Consider the following 21,265-nt stretch of genomic DNA (forward strand, 5'->3'; position numbering starts at 1 on the left):
ATTTTTAAGTACTATACAACTGTAGTAGTACTTATATTCAAAAGTAATATGGTATGGTCATTCCAGTATATGTTGATATAAATTTTAAGAAACATTAAACAGCATATAATTGTTTTTAAAACAATTGCATGGGACTAATGATACAATTATAAGCATGTGTCATAATGAGATTTCCAGAGACAATAGAGAAAAAGGTGGAATCCAGACCAGGTCCACACTTGAGCTACATCAAGGAGATCGCCTTCCAAGTCTGCCTTTGGGCTTGGTGCTCAATGGGAAGCCGCTGCAACTCAGGCACCTAAGTCAAATCATGCAGGAAAAGCAGAAAGGTTTGGTGTACAAACACTCTCAGTTCAGCCAGACACCAAGCTGAACAGTTGTGTGGGCTGCAACCTAAACATCAAGGACCGGTATCTTCTAAAGGCTCTGGACAAATGTTGCCAATGAAGACTGCCGGAAGTGGGCCTGCTGTGACGGTCCTTAGGGAGAGGCGGGCCCCACACTATACACGAAAGGTAGTCTCATCCTTGTCGCAGAGACTGTCTGAGGCTCTTCCATGTGACGGGAAACAGTGCTGCCTGTGCCAGCTCATCCCCACCTGTCAGATGGTGATGCCAAGGACCGTGTTTACCGCCTGCATTGCTTTACGTTAGTTTTGTAACCAGAGGTTTTGTGTTGGAGATAAATTTTTCCTAAAGAATAATGTGATGCTTTGCTAGATGGACTGCGAGGAGGGTTTAATGACAGGTTATGCACCCCATGTTCGCTGATCTATCAACATCACCCCGTTAAGAATACAAAGCACTACATTCTTTTATCAGTTTTTGCTCCCCAGGTATATGAAAATTAACACGGAAACCTGCTGAAAAGCGTAGATACATGAAAGTAGGATGGTTATAAGGGATGGAAGGAGGACTGCATCTGCATGTAGTGAAATTGCCCCAGTTGAGGGTTGACTGTTCGTTATGGAAGAAAAAATGTAATGTAAAAAAAATGAATCCACTCAAACTCTGAAATGTATACAAGTTGATAAGGAGTAAACTTTCTTAAAAAATGTGTAATATCCATGTTGCCTAGATTTTATTTAATGAACTTGCATTCATTAAAAATGCTATTTGAAGAAAATATAAACTTGAGTCTTATACACAATGAGGGTTACTTTTCTTTGTTCTTAGCTAGCAAAGTCCATCATTGGGACATCTCTTTCTGGAGGACAAATGTTTGACCTGAGAGTATTCAGCTGATCCAGCTTTCACAACTCCCTGTGGATTATAAAATTATTGGGCTCTGGTGTAACTGGAATATGTCTTCCAACCTCATTCACTGTGATCCCCTCCACCTTAGTGTTCAAAGGGGCTAATAATCTGTCTGGTCACCTTTCTGTCATTGGGATTAGCTGGAAAGCTGAGGATTCTGATCATGTGACCTTCCGCCCATGAGATGATTCATAGACCAGGCTGGGCCAAGGGCAGGTTCATGTTCTGATTTCCTATCAGAACCTGCCTCTATACCGAGCACCACTGCACACCAGCAGGCAGTAGTACTCAGCCTCGTCCTCAGGCTGGGCCCCCGAGAGGGTCAGGGCACTTTTGCTCCTGAGGATGGAGCCTGAGAACCGGGCAGGGGTCCATACGTTTCTCCTGTGTATGTCAGAAACCAATGTTGTCGGGACTTGTCCGGACTTCTGCTGGAACCAGGATGGGCAGTGATCATTGGTGACCGCTCCAGTGCTGGAGCCACAGGGGAGAGTGACTGTCCCTCCTGGGGACACGGTCAGTGAGGGCTCCTGAGTCACCACAGCCTGAAGTGAGAAGAGACACATGTCAGGAATGAGGAAGGAAGACATAGATATCCCTCCAAAAGCTGGTCTCTGAAATGTCCATGAAGCTGGGCACTGAGTGAGGAGGGGGAGGAGGAGAGGCATCCAAGCCATGGTGCAGACGTTTCAAGGACACTGGGCCCACAGCTGACACTGGACTCTCTGATGGCTCTTTGATGGCTACTCCCTGGAGAAGGGTTTGTGTTTGAGTCAGTGACACTTCATGTAAATCTGAGCACTTTAGGTCCCACCCCTGCCCCCAATTACTGTGTGTCCTCAGCCCAGGACTAGCTTCAATGTCAGGAGAAGGGATGGGGAGCCTGTGAGCTCTGAGCCTGTCCCTTGGGAGGAAGCACCTGCTGTAACTCTAACTCAAGCCAGTGGGCACCATTCAGAGCCCATTGAATCGGAACTTGCTGCCGGCCTTGCTCACCTCAAGCGGATCCACAGCGCCCCCTGGTGACATCCTCAAGAGGGTAGTTACAGTGGTGGGAATTAATTCAGAGCACAGGGCCCCTTTTCTTTCAAATGTATTTTAATCTTTTTAAAATTTCACTTTATTATGCAGGTAACACCAGACTCACTGCTGTGTGATGCATTATGGAAAATGAACCATTTATACTACACATCTCCAAAAAAAGTTTCTGTGTCCTCAGCACTGGGTTTAGCTCCACTGTCCGGGGAAGGATGGTAATGTCTGGGAGCCCTGGGTCTGCCCTGTGGGAGGAAGCAGCTGCTGTGTCATCAGCTCAAGGCCTGTGTGGAAGCGCGGAGGCCATGAGAACCTCACCCCTGAGGGCTTCTCCCCGACTCACCTCTGAGACTCATTCAGAAGGTGCTGAGGAGGGTGCACTGAGGTTTGGAGAGTAACACAGGGTGGGAGTGGAGGGAAAGACAACTAGCCTCTTCCATGATGAGGGTCATCAGGATGCCAGCAAGTGGCTTTTCCAGACACAGAGGAGACAGAGTTCCTTGCTGAGGAAACTGAGTCGCACAACAGGTGAAAGACTGAGCCAACCATTCTGATATTGGCATACCCCAGTGAGAATGTACTTCCAGCCCCAGCACCGCAAAGCTGCTCGGAGTGACTTTCAGGGTGACTCCCCATGATCCCCACTCTGTCCCATCTGTCTATACTTCCTGTCTCCCAGTATCTCCCATTTGCTGTCCTCCAGCCAGAATGCTGGGACTCTCCATACCCCACTCTCCTGCATTTTCCCTCCAAGATGTCTTTATCCTGGAGAACAGGGGAGAATAGAGTGAGAAGAGCAATGGGAAAGGCGGGTCCCTTACCCTCTGAGACCCAGACCTCCTCCTGTCAGAGAGGAGGTTCCTTCCTCAGGGGTGAGGGGCCTTGGGGTCTCCCCTGCTGCAGCTGCTGCTTCCAGGGGACACTTTCTCCTTGAGACAGACCTTGCTGGCTTCTCCTCCCGGAGCTCTCTCTGTCAGTATTCATAGTGTCCACATCCTGCTTTCAAGCTGTCCCCACTCCCAGAAGGGGGACGATGGAGAAAAGCATGACAAGCTCACTGCTGACTCAGTGAAGTTTCATCAAATGTGAGATGAGAGTAACCTAGAGACGTGCATTTCTAGAACTCCTGAAGAACAGCCCCGTATGTCAGGACCCAGTCCTATTTCCTGAAAATGTGAGGTTAAATAATTCTGCCCCACCCGGATGTGTCATCACGTTGTCTCAGTACATTGAGCTCACCCTCACCCACACGTGCCCAAGAGCCCAGCCTCGCGTCCTCTCTGCCAGTCGCATCCTCAGTCCCTCCTTCCTGCAGACAGGGGACCTGACCTTTCTTCTCCACCTCACCTGCTCCTCTCCTCGTCCGCGTCTCCCAGTCTGACACGTGCGTCACCCCCACCCCCAGCTGTTCCCCCTTCATTCTCTCACCCTGTTCCTGCTCCTTCTTCTTCGATGTAGCACGTAGACTTCAAACACTTCACCAGACTCCATATCTCCTTGTCAACCCCTGTAAGGCTCCTGTGCTCTCTCTGCAGCTTCCTTCTCCTCATTTTCCCATATAAATAGGAACATATCTCATTGCTATTTATATTTTTACTTTTATGTCCTCTCTCTTCCCCCAGACAATGTCTCTCCTGAGCATGGAACCATGTTCTGTTTTGTCCACATTGTATCCTGACCCCTAGACCCAAGTCAGGCACGTAGTAGGTGTTCAGTAAATGGTGTGGACACACATCACCTGGACAGTCGACTACCCCAGGTAGACAACAGCTGGACTCTGTGTCCCTGGATTTGTACTGACCCTTTCATATGGACTGAACTGTGTCCCCTCAAAATCCAATGTTGAACCCCAACCCCCATGTGACTGTCTCTGAAAATCAGGACTAGTAGGTGGTAATTAAGGTCACCAAGGTCATGAGGGTGGTGCCCTAATCAAGCAGGGCTGGTGTTTTTATAAGACGAGGAAGAGAAACCAGGGGTGAGCGCACACAGAGAACAGGCCATGTGAGGACTCAGGGAGAACGCAGCCGCCTGTAAGCCCAGGACAGAGGCCTCAGGGGAAGCCAATCGCCAATTGTACTTCCAGCCTTCAGAACAGTGAGAACATACATTCCTGTGGGTTATGCCGCCCAGTCTGTGTATTGTGTTGTGGCAGCCCTGGCACTAACACACCCCTCATGGCCTCTGTCCCCAGGGCAGCATGTCCCAGCAACCAGGAATTTCTGTTCCATTTGAGAAAATGTGACAATGTGCTGCCATTAAGGACAGACAGGCTATGAGGCAGAATTTGAGAAGATAAGGACACATTCTCCATAAAAACGTCCCGTGGTGGGTTCAGATCCCATTTTCAGACCAAACAAAGGAAGCAGATGTCTTGTCAGAGCAGTGAGGGCTGCTCAGTGAAGCCCCAATACGGGGCAGACAGCAGGTTTGTGTCTCACTTCCCCACAGGCCTGGAGCACTGTGCGACCGTTCAGACTATCATCCCACGCTGAGCAGTAATAATCGGCCTCGTCCTCAGCCTGGAGCCCACTGATGGTCAGGGAGGCCGAGCTGCCAGACTTGGAGCCAGTGAATCGGTCAGGGACCCCCGACGGTCTACCGCTATTACCATAGATGAGCAGTTTGGGGGCCGATCCTGGGAGCTGTTGGTACCAGCTCACACTATTACTACCAATGTTGGAGCTGCTTCCAGTACAGGAGATGGTGACACTCTGTCCCAGGGCCCCAGACTTGGAGGACGGCTGACGCAGAACAGACTGGGCCCACGATCCTGGAAGAGGGAGAGACACAGAGATGGTGATTTCGGGTCTAGAGACAAGAGGAGGATGCAGGGCCCCATGTGTCTTCCCAGGGTCCCTTCCCCTGTCCCCGTATCCAGTCACCTGTGCAGTGAGCGATGAGGGTGAGGAGGAGAGGGGACCAGGCCATGGTGGAGATGGTCACCGAGTCCTGCCTTCTGTGGCCCCACAGCTGAAGCAGAGCTTCCCCCAAATGTCTCCCTTCCCCTCTTCATACTCTGAGAGAGGGAGGGTCCACTCATGCAAATGAGACCCCCAGCTTTCTGATCCCTCACTGGGCCCTGGGTCAGGCCTCTCTTTCTGAGGATGTCAGGGGTGTGGGCAGGGGAGGGGCTGTGTGGGGCCCAGGGTGTGGGGAGGTCACAGCTGTGAGCACTGCTCAGAGGACACAGGTGGTGCCAGGTGGCTGGTCCCAGCTCTGATCACCCCAGACTCTGAGGAACAGACCTTTATTGCCCCCTGGTGCCCAGTCCCAGACACTCCACTGTGTGACAAGGTGACTAGGGCCCATCAGCAGCTTCCACATCCCCAAAGCTCTGTCCTCTCCCCTGCCTGAGGGCCAACCCCCGTGTCTCCTTATGTGGCCTCCCCATCACCTCAGGGCATCTTGATGCTCCACTCAGACTCCTCAGGGTGAGTCTGCACACGGCTCCCTTGGCTCTTCAGTGGTCAGGACTGAGGTGGTGTCTCTTATACAAACTCCTCTCAGGTCAGGATCAACTCCAGAGTTTGGACCGTCCCCATGGAGGGTTGTCCTCTTCTGTGCAGCACATGGCTTCTTTCCTCATAAGCGATTCCTCCCTGGTGCCCAGAGCTCTCTTCCCTGTGGATCCCCCAGAGCCCAGAGGACAAAGGGGGCTCTTCTCTCTAGGGATGGGGCGGTTGTGGGGAGGAAGCCCCGTGTGCATTGCTCATGGGTGATGCTGTGTAAATCTTTATCGTCTGTCTATATTCCCACCCATTCCAATGCTACCATCATCCACGTGTTCTTTTTTTCTTCCTACATGTGATTTACCTCTGGGTATCAATTCTCCATGAACAGGATATTAGTCTGCTGGGAATCATGCCACATAGTCTCTATGTAGCATTTTACTTAAGAGCATGAAGGGCAAACATGCTAAGTATTGTGGCTCTGACACTAGCTCATCACCTCTTGTGTCTGCTCTCCCTCCAAAGTCCACAGTCACATAGCCCAAGAGACTTCCCGGTACCCTGTTCTCAGCTGGGATCCTCCCTAGTGGTCAAGGGAAACCTTTCTCAATCTAGATGATTCCACTGGCTAACATGCTGAGGAATGTTGGCATCTATATCCCTTGATGAAACTGACTTACGACTTTCAAATCTGATCCTGATCTCCTTGGCTGGGATGGCATGATTTTTTTCAGAATAAGAAACTGAGTGTGAGATATACACCCTGTAACTCTTCAAAAAGTGTTTCGTATGTAGCATGAACTCTATCATGTGATGCTTCTGGATTGGATCGTAGTCAAGGAAGGCGTCCACTGATTGGGTATATATATTTGGTGTTTATATATATATATCCTGTTTCTCTTTTTATACACAGAGCCCCAGACACACTATGAATACCAGGGATTCCAGAGTCAACATAGTCCCTGGAAAGAATGAGATGACACCTGGGGCCACATGCCAGGAGGAAAAATAGCATATGTGTCCCCAGGTACCTTACACTGGCCCCCTAATGGAATGTCCTGTCCAATGACTGAGGAAGTTGAAGCAGAGGAATCCCGGCCATGCTGGACGTGCCTCCATAATTCTGTTTCTTTAGGCCACGTTGATGCAATTGTGACCCTCCTCCCCAGGTGTCCCTTATTCTAACCTACTAGGTCAGTTTCATTATACAAATCAGTTCCTGCTGTGTGACTGTCCATCTGTCACTTCCTGGACATCAGTGCTGGACCATGACTCCTTAAGGACGGAGAAGGAAATATGAAGCCAGGGTGTGAGTCAGAGCCAGTGCTCACGTGGCTCCTGGGAACCAGGTTCAAGGCTTCAAGTTCCCCAGAGCAGCATGTTTGTTCTTACCTGGTAATAATCATACCTGGGTCACTCTTACAAGTGGACTTACTGTGTTGTTGTAATCACTGTTGTAACTGCTGTTCCTGAGGGTCTCCTGTGGGTCCCCCGCCCCCACAGCACAGGGTTTGGCTTTTCACACCTGTCTTTCCAACAAGAACACAGTGTTGTCAGGGAAATTGTGTCTGCTCTTGCTCTGCTTTGCATTCTCATATACCCTTCATTGTCAGCCTGCTGAGTCCTAATTTTTTTCTTAATCTGAGAGTTTTAAGAAATTTTAGTCTATTAAATTTATACTTCTCAGTACAAATGAATGATAGGAAAGAGGAATGGATTCTATCTGGAGACGGTGCTTGTGTTTATAAAATCTACGAGGCTGCGAATAAGTCTGATTTATGCATCATCCTCCCAGCCAGGCTGGAGTCCTGGGCACTGGGGCCATGAGCACACGATGGCCTGAGAAACATGTGCTCACTGGGTGGTGTTGCCCAGTACCTGGGAATTCAGGAGCTCCCCAAACTTGTAATATCAGATGAGAGAAAGAAACCCAGATCTCTAAGGTTCCAGGGCTCAGGGCATTAGCAGTAAAGCCTGGGCGGGTACCAGGCTGTATGTGCTGGCTGGGCTCAGGGCTACCTGCTTCTCCGGGGTCACACACGCTGCACTTCTTCCCTTCTCATCCCCAACCAGTAACACTAGAGTCTATTTTGCTTTTGGAAACAAAGTCATTCTGTTTGCACTGAGAGATCAGTACCTCCAAAAGAGATACTTTCATCGGTCCCATAATGACAGACAGAGTTGACAGCATGAAGCCCTCCAGATTTAAAGCACAAGTGACAGCAGAAGGCAAAGCCTGAGCAGGTGTTGGTCATAGGCAGGGACCAGGGAGTAATGGGTCAGACTGGGGAGTAAAGGGCAGATTTTATCACATGTACCCATGAACAGGAGCTCTTTGTGGTGTTGGGGTTGTGTCCAGCTCTACAACAGTGATCGTCAGCCTCGTCCTCAGGCTGGAGCCCAGAGGTGGTCAAAGAAGTTCTGGTAACAAAACTGGAGTGAGTGAGTCAGGCTCGAACCCCTGGAAAATATTTTTGAAACATTTTCATTATAAGTGTTGTTCTTTTTTCAAGGCTGTCCTAGGTCACAAAGGTGGGGGCTATAGTGAGAGCCCTTGGTACATTATCATGGTAACCACCAGTGTGCCATTTGCTCCCTGTGCAGGAGAAGGTGACTTTGGATCTGGTTCATCTACAGCTTCACAGTGTGTGTGACATAGACAGATATTAGGGAGCTGCTGCTCCTGACATCACACATCCTACTTCCTACCCCCTGGGTTGTTGGAAAGCTCCAGTGAAGTCTGAGAGGAGAGGAGGACACAGTCAGTTCCTGTGGGCTCAGGAAAACCCACTCACAGGAGTCCCCATGGTCCTGAGAGGTGTCAGCTGTAAGAGTATTTCATCCATGGACCCCGCCCCCCCTTCTCTGGAGCAGGCTCAGCATTTTCCCAGCAACCTGTGGAGCGTTCCCCAGCCTCTTATGTCTCTCACAAAAGTATCCTGGCCTCAGGCCATATCTCCTCATCTCGTCTTGCCTAACTACCCTCTCCTGGGCATCACAACTTAAGAGACAGGTACCATTGAGGGTCCCAGGTCAGTTCTGTTCCTGGAATTCCTCCAGGGCCTGTGTCCCCACCCAGCATCTCACATCTCAGTGCTTCATCCCTGGGACACAGGGCTCCTTGGCCAGCCCTGAGCTCAGGAGCCTGGAAGGGAGTGGAAGGTCTCTGCTCTGACCCCTGGGAGAGCAGGATACATGCAGTGGAGGACGGTCCGCCTCTCGGATGGTCCCCTAGGCTTGATGAAGATGGAAAGCTAAGAGAGTCTTAATTTCCTTATCTCAAGAAAAACGAGGGCCTTTCCAAAGCTCTGGTTTTATTATATCTGAATAACTAGGTGATATTGCAGCTTCATTGTAAATACTTTCTTTTTGGTTTTCTTTCCATTTTTCTGAGACCTCAGACATATGGAATGAAAACATGACAGTAGACACATCATAAACAAGAAGGTAATTCCAAGTATACATTTCATATATGCAATTTATTTTAAAATGTTCAATTTTCATGAAACAAGATTTTGAGGAGCTTGAAGTTTTTGTCCCACTTCCGCTCTGTGTGTGTCACTGTGTAAGTACCACTGTGATATACAGCACAGTAATAGTCAGCCTCGTCCTCAGGCTGCAGCCCAGAGATGAGCAGAAGCCCTGCATTGGCCGAGGTGTCTTTGGATCCAGAGAAGTGGCTGGGGACCCTGGAGCTTTGGTGCTTATCTGAGTCTGAGAGAAGTTCAGGAGATACGATTAGGGGTCCATGACTTGTGCTGGTACCAGGATATCCGGTAGTTACCAACACTGCAGCCACTGCTCACAGTACAGGTGAGTCTGGCTGATGCTCCCGGAGATGCAGAGAGGGAGGGCAGCTGAGTCAGCACAGGCTGGGAGAGGGAACCTGCAAACACAGACACAAATGGGTGATGGCGCAGGGACCAGGGTAAAGGTTCTCAGGGACTGAAAGAGAGAAAGAGAAGGAGGCCAGAGGGCAGCCCTAGTCCCCAAGGCCCATCCCCACCTGCGCAGTGAGAGAGGAGCACGAGGAGGACAGGAGTCCAGGCCATGGTGCACACAGCCCTGAGCCCACAGTGGGGCTGGGCTGCCCCAGGCCTCCTTTTCTTCTCCACCCTCTGCCAGAGGAGGGGCTGTCCATGCAAATGTGTGTCCATCCAGTGACTGCCCAGCCCCTCCCTGAGCCCTGGTGCTGGAGCTCAGCTCACACCCCAGACTGAGGAGGATGGAGGCTGGCTTCATCCCTGGGGGAGCCCTGGGAGGAAGCACCTGCTGAGACCACACAAAGGTCCCTGCTCAGGGGACTCTTCTAGGCCAGAAAGGTCACAGTCCTTGAGTCCCCATCAGGTTTCAAAGGGCCCATCCCCCAGTCCCAGGCTCCTTTGAGTGAATGGTCCTCCCTGTGCAGCTGTGTTGAGACCACAGGCCATTGCACAGCGCCCCCTGCTGGTCACAGGGCACACACCTCCCATGGCCAAAGTCCTGAGAGCCCAGCTTCTTTGTGCAGCTCACCAGGTCACTGTCTCTATTCACACGCCCGGTGTCTGGTTCCCAAATACTGTGAACCCACAGTGCTGCCCATGACTGTTGTGTTGTTAACTCTCAGAAAGGATCTTGTTCTATGGGATTTGCAAACATGTGCAAAAATCACAAATTAGGGTGTTGGCACTGACAGAGAAGATACTGCAAACATCATATTCTTCCATTATATACATTATATACATTATATACAAACTCTTTTTAGTGTTTACACACTCATGTGCATTAAAGCAATGGCTTCAGACTACTCCCACCAAAATGGATTTGCTTTATTTTTCTTCTTCTTTTTGCTAATGTAGTTACCTCACTAATTGACAAGGTGAAGACAGAGCGATGCATCTTAATGCTTGCTGCTCTATGCCTTGCAGTAAGCCACATTACAGAAGAAAAACAACTGACAGGCACATGACATCACAGGGAATCATTTATTGGCTCCCATCACCCATTTCTCCTAGTGTAGAACCGTCTCCTTTGAGAACTCAGAGCTCAAAACCCATTATTCTCTCTTCACAAGTTTTCCCGGTAGGAAATATAAATAAACAAACTGAACTATTAATGAACAGCCTTCAGTAGCTCTAATTTCAGCAGCAGAAACACGCAGAGAACAGAGTCACAGTGAACAGAGTGACAGTTACACAGAAATGCCCTCTCTTGGCTGGCGACTCCAACCTGTTACTCACCTGGGGATCGGGAGACATTGACGGCTTAGATCCCTTCCCCTACCTCAGGACGTGGAGATTGGATGGACCCTGCTCTGCTCACAGCCTCCTCTCTGACTGCACCCCTCCCTGCCCCATTCCAGGTGCCTGGGGCAGGTGACCGTACCTGCTCACCTGTCCATGCAGAGTCCCTCGGTCTCTATTCCCTACCAGCTTGCCCTAACGTTACTCCACTCCTTACTCCATAATCAGAGAGATATTTCAGATACAGGGAGCTGATAAAGGCATCTCTCTTCTTTAAAATCTCCTTTAGACTCTGTGTCAAGAGTAAGTAAAACATTAACCACCCCATTCTCGGTCTTTCTGGGTGTTGCCATTGTTTCTTCCCAGCCTCCTGCCTCGTCTCTCTCCATGGAGACTGTACAAGAGCACAAGCACGTCCCACCTGTAAAAGGGACAGCAACCTGGACCACAATATCCCTTTTCCTTTGACCCTGCTGCTCCACACCGCTGACCATCTGCTGGCAGGTCCAAGCTCACACATCACCTGCTGGAGAAGTCTGACCATTGGGAGATAGTGGAACTTTCATTTTCTTTCATATAATTTACAAGAAAACCTTGAAACCAGCAACAGACCACTTGTGTGGTTATTTTCCTAAGGAAAATCTAACAGTAGCAAAGCTGATCAAAAGACAAAAATATTATTCGAATCGTATTTCCTTTCTGACTGTCTGTACTGATTTACAGTCTCATTACCAGTAATCGTAAATTGTGCTATTACTTTATCTTTAAACATTTCACTTTTCCACTCAGTTTGCCGAGAGCATGATCCTTGCGTGGAGACACAGACCCAGGATAGAGGCAGATACATGGATATTCCATAGCCTTTGAATTCCAGGTCTTCCTTAATTATGAAAACCTTGGAAACGTGACTCGCTACAGAGCCTGGATGACGTTCTAATAATCATTTCATTTGAAAATTAGGATTAATGAGAATGTAGTCTTCCCTCTGGTTACATGGTTTTAAATAAGGCCTTCAGCTTCATCTGATTAAGCCAGAGAATCAAACAGTCAGACTGGAATTGCCAGATGGTTCAAATCTCACTAAATATGTTATTGTCCAAATGCAATTGTAGTGACAGATTTCTATTAGACCCTGAATTCTTTGTCCAGAAGTGATGGATGGCCAATGTAGATATTAATTGTAACACACTCGTCTATGTCACAGGACAAACAACTAGTGGGTTTTCTGTAACATCTGGGCCTCCTCTGAGTGGTGAATGAGGCACCCAAGGTCGAGTCCTGCAGATGGCGGAGACTGCACTGGACCCTGACAAGCCCCACAGGCCTCTCCTGTCATCTCTCCATCATCAGTCCTCCTGGTGGCATTTCTCTGCCTGGGGCCATGACAATCACTCAGAGGGGAGTCACCTCCTTATGCACATGGAAGCACTGGAAGTGGGGAGGTCCAGGTGATCACGTGTGCACATGTGACCTTGTGCATCAGGGTTAAGGTCGTTTATCTTCAGAGACATATTCAGGGTCTTGGGTTGGTGGGCAGTTCACAAATATTGAATAAGGATGGAGGACAGAGAGGAGCTCATGCTGGTGAATGTGCCATGAGTGCCCCCATCAATGGCTCTACCCTGGAAACTAAACCCCATCAGGTGGTGACAACCAGTCATGTGCAAGAACAAACTCTCATTTTTAAGAAGTAGCTGAGCAAACATTATACACCCAGGAGAACACGCTCTGTGGACCAAGACCAGTAGGTCGTACAATAGCAGACCCTCCTCACACACAGGTGCTCGGTCACCAAACTATCGGGAAGGTGGGCATTCTCACGGCAGGGTGAGGAGAACACCTCTGAAGCATGAGCCAGGCCAATGGGAGGGCCGTGGGGGCCGGGCATGTCAGTGAAGGTTTTTGTCTCACTTCTCCTCTGCCTGTATCACTGTGGGTTACACATAGCTGCTCCCACTGCCATGGTTGGCTCCACAGTAGTAGTCAGCCTCGTCCTCTGCCTGGGTGTTCTGGATGGTCAGGTACCGATCCAGACCAGAGCCTGAGCCTGAGAAGCGATCGGGGACCCCGTCCCCCTTGGATCCAACAACACCACTGGTGCCCACTCGCATCAGGAACCGGAGGCTCTTCCCTGGGCCCTGCTGGTACCAGTCTACCTCATAGTTACTGTAGCCGCTGCTCAAGGTGCAGGTAAGCTTGGCCGAGGCTCCCAGGGAGGCAGATGCAGAGGGCGGCTGGGTCAGCACAGGCTGGGAGAGGGACCCTGAAACACAGACACTCATTATTTCCTGGAGGAAAGACAAGAGGGAAGGACATTTCCGGCATGCGGTGGGAGGGGGTCTCCGTGAGCTGGGGAGTCAGGATGCTGAGCACGCCCTGACCTGTGCAGTGAAGCAGGAGGGTGAGGAGGAAGCGTGGAGCCCAGGCCATGGTGCTGACACCCCAGAGCTCTGCTGAGGCTGACGTGCTGCAGGGCTCCCTTATCCCCCCAGACCAGGACTAAAGGTTCTTTATGCAAATTTGCTCCTTCTTCGGGCCAACCAAACCCCTCATAGACCCTGAATGGCGCTCCCCACCCCATTGTCACCTGTCATTTCTGTGAGGGGTGTTCCTGGGCTGGGTCTGGCCAGAGGATCCTGGTGTCCCAGAGAGGACCCAGTGCCAGGGCCGAGTGAGCACTGAGCAGAGACCAGGGCACAGCCTGGTGTCCCAGCTGACGGCCCCACAGATGCCTCATATACATACAATAGAACGTACAAGAGCTGAGAGCAGACACAGTTCAGCCATGAGCTCCCTCCCAGGGTCCCCAGGAAGCCAGGTTTTCTCTCCCTATGTGATTCCTCCTAATGGGTAGGAAGGAGGATCAGTAAGTGTTTGGAAGGATGGCTTAGCACGCAGAGCGGTCACTGGAGTCAGTAGAAATAGAACCGGACCAGAGGGGGAGGCGTTTGTGGGGGTAAAACAGGACAATGGGTCCACCTGAGGTTCTTAAAACTAAGGAGTTAGAGGGATTCACAGAGAGAAAGAGGAAGTGAGTGTCAGATCCACGGAAGGTCTGGGAACCTATCCATGACCTTTCTGATGGAAGGAACTTGATGGTGAACTAGGAGGTCACAGGGCATGAGGCTGCAGCAAGAAAGGGAGAGAAACTAGGATTTGGGAGGAAAAGTCATGAATCAGAGAGGTTGAGTGGGTGGGGAGGATGGTGTGCTCTTTGAAAAAGCCCTGGAGAGAAGCGAACAGCAGATGGGCAAGGGACCTAGTGGGCAGCAGCCTGGGGTGGGGGTGATTTGTTCTTTAGAGAAAGGAGAGTCCACTCCCACCTTTGCATCTCCCACCTTTGCAGAAACCATTTAGTTAACAAGACCCCACATGCCTCCTGCACACAACTGAGGTGAGACGTGCTGCTCCAACACAGGCTCTGAGACACTGGTGTATTTGCAGGTGAATTGTTCCCCGCATCTCAGTCTTCTCTGCTAAACATCAATGTACAGCAACTAACTTCTCATTTCCTTATCTGGGACATTTTACATCAGGAACAATGTATTCTAGGCTTCACATTTAGAAGGGTGGGTTTTGCCCAGACCTCAAAAGATCCACAGAAAGGACCAGAAGCGTGTTAATAACAAGATGACTGTAATGTCTTACTGACACTGATACAAGTAAACAATCAAAACTACTGGGAAGTATAATTTTGCACTAGTGCTTAACAATCATTATTATATTCATTAGTCACTGAAACATTTCTTCTACTTTTTACTGGAGTATCATATATCTTTCTTCAATAGCAGTGAATAAAACATAAAATGTCCATGAACCTGGGCAGTGAGTGAGGAGGGGGAGCAGGAGGAGAGGAGTCCAGATCATGGTGAAGACTTTCCAGTGTCCCCTGGTCTCATGCTGGTGCTGGTCTCTGGGGTGTCCCTTTATCTCCTCCTCAGCTCCCTGTATAAAGGGAGTGTTTGGGGGGCATTATGCAAATATGAGCCCACAGCACCATCGTATTCTGTGACCTCAGCCCAGTGTGTAGCTTCATTCTCAGGAGGAGGCTGTGGTGGTTGTGAGCTCTGAGTCTGTCCCTTGAGAGGAAGCACCTGCTGTCACCTCTAACTCAGGCCATGAGCTTGGGAATAGGGCTCATTGGAGTTGCGTCCAGGCCTTGCAGCTCTGAGAAGATCCACAGCGCCCCCTGGTGACATCCTCAAGAGAATGTTCATGGAGGTGGGAACTTTGCAGAAGGAATGGTAGACCTTGATGTATTTCAACACTGAATCAATCTATAAACCTATAAGAAACAAATAAATATAACAGTAACTGAGCATTATGTATTCTTGATCTTTCCAGTGAGGTTTATTTTAAAATTCTATTTATTATGTTTTCAGTTCTACATTTCCATTTGGTTTCTTTATATGACTTCTAATTCTATCCGGGTGCTGGTCGCTGGGATGTCCCGTTTTCTCCTCCTCAGCTCCCTAGGTAAAGGGTTTCTCTCTTTTTTCTTCAAGAGTGTCTTTAGTTGTTTCCAAATGGATTTTATGACTGTTGCCTACAAAATCTGTCACATATTTCGTCATCTGAGTCATCTCAGTATCGCTGTCAATACATTTTCTTTACATGTTTAGATTTTCCTGGTTCTTGATATGACAAGTGCCATATTGTCACAGAACTGGACGATTGGTGAATTACATTAGGGGACCCAGGGTCCCTTTTACCGTTTCCTTAACCAGGTCACTCTCCTGTTGAGCTGCAGCCATAGCTCGGGTGTATGTTCAGCCCCAGCAAAGGTTTAGCACTGACTCCCTCTGCTCTCTGTTGGTGACTCCTTCCTGGGGATGCTGGGGCACTGATTGTCAACAGCTGATTCCCATCTAGTGGGCTGTGAGGCTGGGCCCTGCGGATTTCAGGGAGGGAAGCACAGGACGCAGTAGAACTGCCTGACTGTAGTGGGGTGAGCGCTCACATCCCTCCTGGGCCCCTTTGGCCTCATTAATACCAGAGAGGGGTGGGTGCAACAGCAGTCCCTGCCTCCCCTTTCCTCCCACCCCTTACTCAATGCTGTTAATTCTAGGTGGAGGTCAAGGCTCAACTCTTACTGGTTCCCACAGTCACCAGCAGGGGGCGCAGGAGAGCAGACTATTAATAGATCAGCCTTGTACCACCTCATTCAGTCTTATTGCTGAGGGAAGGAGTTCAAGTTCAGCTCCTCACTGTGCTGCCTGCCCCATGGGCAGGAGGACTGAAGTACTAACCAGCTCCGGCCCTGCTGATTCAGGCTTGTTGAGTTTCTGATGGGATGGAGGCTCAGCTTTCCATTGAACCACTGACACTCCCCCAGGTGGTCCCGCTATGTCTCCCTTTTCTGCCAGGAGGACAAGGAAACCAGGTCGCTGATCAGCCTGAAACCCCTGAGTTAGGGTGCGGTTCTGGGGTTTTATTAGTGTGAGAAGGTGGTGGGTGGACCTTCCACAGTGACTTCCCGACCCTACTCTCAGCCCGGACCCTCCCTAGTGGTCAAGGGAAACCTCCTCCATCTAGATGATTCCACCCGCTAACATGCTGAGGAATGTTGGCATCTACGTCCATGGAGAAAACTGACCTATGACTTTCAAATCTCATCCTGTTCCTGTTGGCTTGGATGTCATGATTTTTAAGGAGAAGAAAATAAGTGTGGGCGGCACACCTTCTATTTTAAGTCTTTGAAAAGTGCCATGCATGTTTGTTTGAACTCTCTTATGATGCCTTCTGGATTGGATTGTGTTCAAGAAGGTAGATAGATAGATAGATAGATAGATAGATAGATAGATAGATAGATAGATAGATAGAGATAGATAGATATCTATAAAATTTGGAATATAATGTTATATACATATATGTATATTTATATGTGTGTGTGTGTGTGTGTGCGTGTATATATATATATATATATATATATATATATATATATATATATTCTTATTTCTCTTTTTATACACAGAGCCCCAGACACACTATGAATACCAGGGATTCCAGAGTCACCACAGTCCCTGGAAAGAATGGGATGACACCTGTGGCCAAATGCCAGGAGGAAAAATAGCAAATGTGTCCCCAGGAACCACTCGCTGGCCCCCTAATGGAATGTCCTGTCCAATGACTGAGGAAGTTGAAGCAGAGGAGTCCCGGCCATGCTGGACGTGCCCCCATAATTCTGCTTCTTTAGGCCACGTTGATGCAATTGTGACCCTCCTCCCAGGTGTCCCTTATTCTAACCTACTTGGTCAAGTCTCTATGCAAATCAGTTCCTGCTGTGTGACTGTCCATCTGTCACTTCCTGGACATCAGTGCTGGACCATGACTCCTTAAGGACGGAGAAGGAAATATGAAGCCAGGGTGTGAGTCAGAGCCAGTGCTCACGTGGCTCCTGGGAACCGAGTTCAAGGCTCCATGTTCCCCAGAGCAGCATGTTTGTTCTTACCTGGTAATAATCGTACCTGGCTCACTCTTACAACTTCTTATGTTGTAATCACTAATGTCACTGCTGTTGCTCAGTGTCTCCTGTGGTCCCCAGCCCCGATGGCTGTGGTTTTTGATGCCTGCCTTTCCAACAAGAACACAGCGTTTTCAGGTAAATTGTCTCCGCTCTTGCTCTGCTTAGCATTCTCATATACCCTTCATTGTCAGCCTGACGGGTCTTTATTTTCTTGTGAGTCTGATATTTTTCAGACATTTTAGTCTATTTAATTCATATTTGTCACTACAAATAGTGATATAAAACAGAGGTATTGGTTTCAGTCTAATGATGGACTTGATTTTATAGCATCTAGGTCCCAAATAACTCTGATTTATCCATCATCCTCCAAACCTAAGTGTGAGAGAAGGAAAAGCATTAGAAGCCATGGGTTAACTGCGGCCATGAGCACATGATCTTCTGAGAACCATCTACTGAGTGGGGAGTTATTGCTCAGTATCTGGGAATTCAGGAGCTCCCCAAATCTCTAATATCAGATGGAAGACAGAAACCCTGATCTCTAAGGTTTCAGAGCTCAGGGAATTACCAGTAAATTCAGGCTGATACCACTGGACATATAGGGGGCTGGACTGAGGGCCACTGGTTCTGCCGTGTCACACTATGCTCTTCCCGTCTCATCCCCAACCAGCAACACTGGAGACTATATTGCTTTTAGAAACAACAGAATTCTGTTTGCATTGAGAGATCAGTGTCTATAAAAGAAGATACTTTCATCAGTCCCATAAAGACAGAATAAACAGCATGAAGTCCTCTGGTTTTAGAAGCAGAAGTGACAACAAAAGGCAAAGCCCGAATAAGTGTTGGTCATAGACAGGGAGTGGACGGGACAGACCGTGAAGTGAAGGGCAGATTTATCACATGTCCCCATGAACAGTTCTTTGTGGTGTTGGGGTTGTGTTCAACCCAAAAGAGTGACCATCAGCCTCGTCCTCAGGCTGGAGCTCAGAGGTGGTCAAAGAGGTTCTGGTAACAAAACTGGAACGAGTGAGTCAGGTTCAAACCCCTGGATGGTCCCTCACTGTTGTTCTAAGTCACAAAGGTGGGGGCTCTGCCTGGGAGCCCTTGGTACCATTGCCATGGTAACCACCAGTGTGCCTGTTGCTCCCTGTGCAGGAGAAGGTGACTTTGGATCTGGGCTCATCAAGAGCTTCACACCGTGAGTGACACAGGCACATACTGGGGATTTCCTTCTCTTAATGTCCCCCAGTGTCCCGCCCTTCCCTGATTGTTGGAAAGACCAGTGGGGTCTGAGAGGAGACTGGACACAGTCAGTGCCTGTGGTCTCAGGAAAACCCACTCATGGTCCTGAGTGGGGTCAGCAGTAAGACTATCTCATCCATGGACCTACTTCATCCCCTTCCATTGAGTAGCATCAGCATTTTCCCAGCACCTGTGGAGCATCTCCCACCTTCTCATGTCGCTCACAGAAGTATCCTGGCCTCAGGCCACGAATCCTCACCTCCTCTTGCCTAACTACCCTCTTCAGGGCACCACAAGTGAGGAGCCAGGTACCAGTGAGGGCCCCAGGTCTGTGCCTGGAATTCCTCTGGGCCTATGTCCCCACTCTGTATCTCACATCACAGTGCCTCATCCCTGAGACATAGGGCTCTTTGGTCACCCTGAGCCCAGGAGCCTGGGAAGAACTGGAAGGTCTCTGCTCTGACCCCTGTGGAGGACGGTCCAGATCCTGGGTTTGTCCCCCAAGATCTTATGAACAAGGAAACCTAGGAGAGTCTCAATTTCCTTATCTCAAGTGAAAAGGGGCAGCTCCAAAGCTCTGATTTTATTACATCTGAATAACTAGGCAATGTTGCAGTGTCATCATGAATACTTTGTGTTTAGTGTTGTTTGAATTTCTCTGAGACCTCCGATACACAGAATGAAAAAAAATGACAGTAGACCGATTATAAATGAGAAGGTACTTCCAAGTTTACTTTTGCATATAAGCAATTTATTTTAAAATGTTCAATTTTCATGAAACAAGACTCTGAGGAGATTAAGGTTTTTGTCCCACTTCCCCATATGTGTGTGTCACTGTGTAAGTACCACTGTGCCATGTCTCACAGTAATAGTCAGCCTCGTCCTCAGGCTGCAGCCCAGAGATGAGCAGAAGCCCTGCATTGGCCGAGGTGTCTTTGGATCCAGAGAAGCGGCTGGGGACCCCGGAGCCCTGGTCTTTATCTGAGTCTGATTTAAAGGCCAGGAGATACCGGGGAGGGCTCCCTGGCTTCTGCTGGAACCAGTATATGTATTTACCACCAACACTGATGTCACTGCTCAGGGTGCAGGTGAGTCTGGCTGATGCTCCCGGAGATGCAGAGAGGGAGGGCGGCTGAGTCAGCACAGGCTGGGAGAGGGAACCTGCAAACACAGACACAAATGGGAGATGGGCAGGGACCAGGGTAAAGGTTCTCAGGTGCTGAGACAAGAAACATGCACAGGCCAGAGGGCTGCCCTAGTGCCCCAGGCCTGTCCCTACCTGCACAGTGAGAGAGGAGCACGAGGAGCACAGGAGTCCAGGCCATGGTGCACACAGCCCTGAGCCCACAGTGGGGCTGGGCTGCCCCAGGCCTCCTTTTCTTCTCCACCCTCTGCCAGAGGAGGGGCTGTCCATGCAAATGTGTGTCCATCCAGTGACTGCCCAGCCCCTCCCTGAGCCCTGGTGCTGGAGCTCAGCTCACACCCCAGACTGAGGAGGATGGAGGTTGGCTTCACCCCTGGGGGAGCCCTGGGAGGAAGCACCTGCTGAGACCACACAAAGGTCCCTGCTCAGGGGACTCTGCCAGGCATGAGAGGGCACAGCTACTGAGTCCCCATCAGGGAGCTCAGGGCCCATCCCCCAGGTCCAGGCTCCTTTGAGCAAATGATCCTCACTGAGCATCTGTGTGAGGACCACAGGGCAGTGCCACAGTGTCCCCTGCTGGTCACAGGCCACACATCTTCTCATGGTCCAAATCCCTCAGAACACAGAGGTTTGTGCAGCTCACCAGTTTACTGTCTCTATTCACACACCCATGGCCTGGATCTCAGACACTGATTGTGGTGCACTGTAGCTATTACTGTAGCATATTGTCACATTTGCTATACGAGGGACTCCATCTGCGGTTGGTGCAAAAATGTACATAAATTACAAGTTACTTAGCTTTCACCACCAGTGAGTGAGGATGTTGCAAAAGCAAACGCATAGTCAGCCTCTTGTCCAACTTGTCAGGTGAGAGGAGAGTTGATTCACTTTGAAAGGTTCATAGGGTTTGGTCAAGGAAATGATGTAAAAAGGTAGTTTTCCAGCACTACACTCAGTGGCATAGTCAAAGGAGGACCATTCAGCAAATGTTACATGTGATGCATTTACAGTTTTCATAGAGATCAGATTTGATTCAGTGATTCGTTATATATATATATTGTCTTTGGTAGACATCACATTCACCAGTGGAGAGTGTAACATGCTTTTTATTTTAGGAATTGACCTCATATTACGTTTGTAGTGTGCTGCTTATCGCTGTCACATGTTTCTTGTCAGGACTTTGTCTTAGATGTTCCTTCATATTTGAAAGAAAATTTTCCCTACATGTATTTTCTGACTTGTTGTATTATTTTTCATAACAAGCTAAATATGAGATTGTGATGTATTTGCATACGTGGTGAATGTTTGGGCAGTTGATGCAAAAACAATCACTCCTTTCCTGTGCCCGGTAACCAACTCTGTTTTCATTGAGCAAATGGTTCCCAAACTTCTAGACTCACAGAACATTCTAGTAAATTCCTCTTACAGCATCACCCACTTCCCTCAGGCAC

General features: G+C 49.2%; 1 pseudogene and 1 gene segment (V, D, J or C); one reads left to right on the forward strand and one right to left on the reverse strand.

The window, feature by feature from the left end:
* The window catches only part of LOC141569259 (LIM domain only protein 3 pseudogene), a 42,391-nt pseudogene extending 38,969 nt beyond the window's left edge, over positions 1 to 3,422 (forward strand).
* Positions 3,423 to 12,902: 9,480 nt separating this feature from the next.
* LOC109439670 (immunoglobulin lambda variable 9-49) lies at positions 12,903 to 19,995 on the reverse strand. The segment is given in 3 exon segments: positions 12,903 to 13,228; positions 19,535 to 19,657; positions 19,950 to 19,995. Coding segments are annotated over 3 exon segments (495 nt in total).
* Positions 19,996 to 21,265: the final 1,270 nt, after the last annotated feature.

This window comes from Rhinolophus sinicus, linkage group LG16 (genome assembly GCF_036562045.2).
Source record: "Rhinolophus sinicus isolate RSC01 linkage group LG16, ASM3656204v1, whole genome shotgun sequence".
NCBI lineage: Eukaryota > Metazoa > Chordata > Mammalia > Chiroptera > Rhinolophidae > Rhinolophus > Rhinolophus sinicus.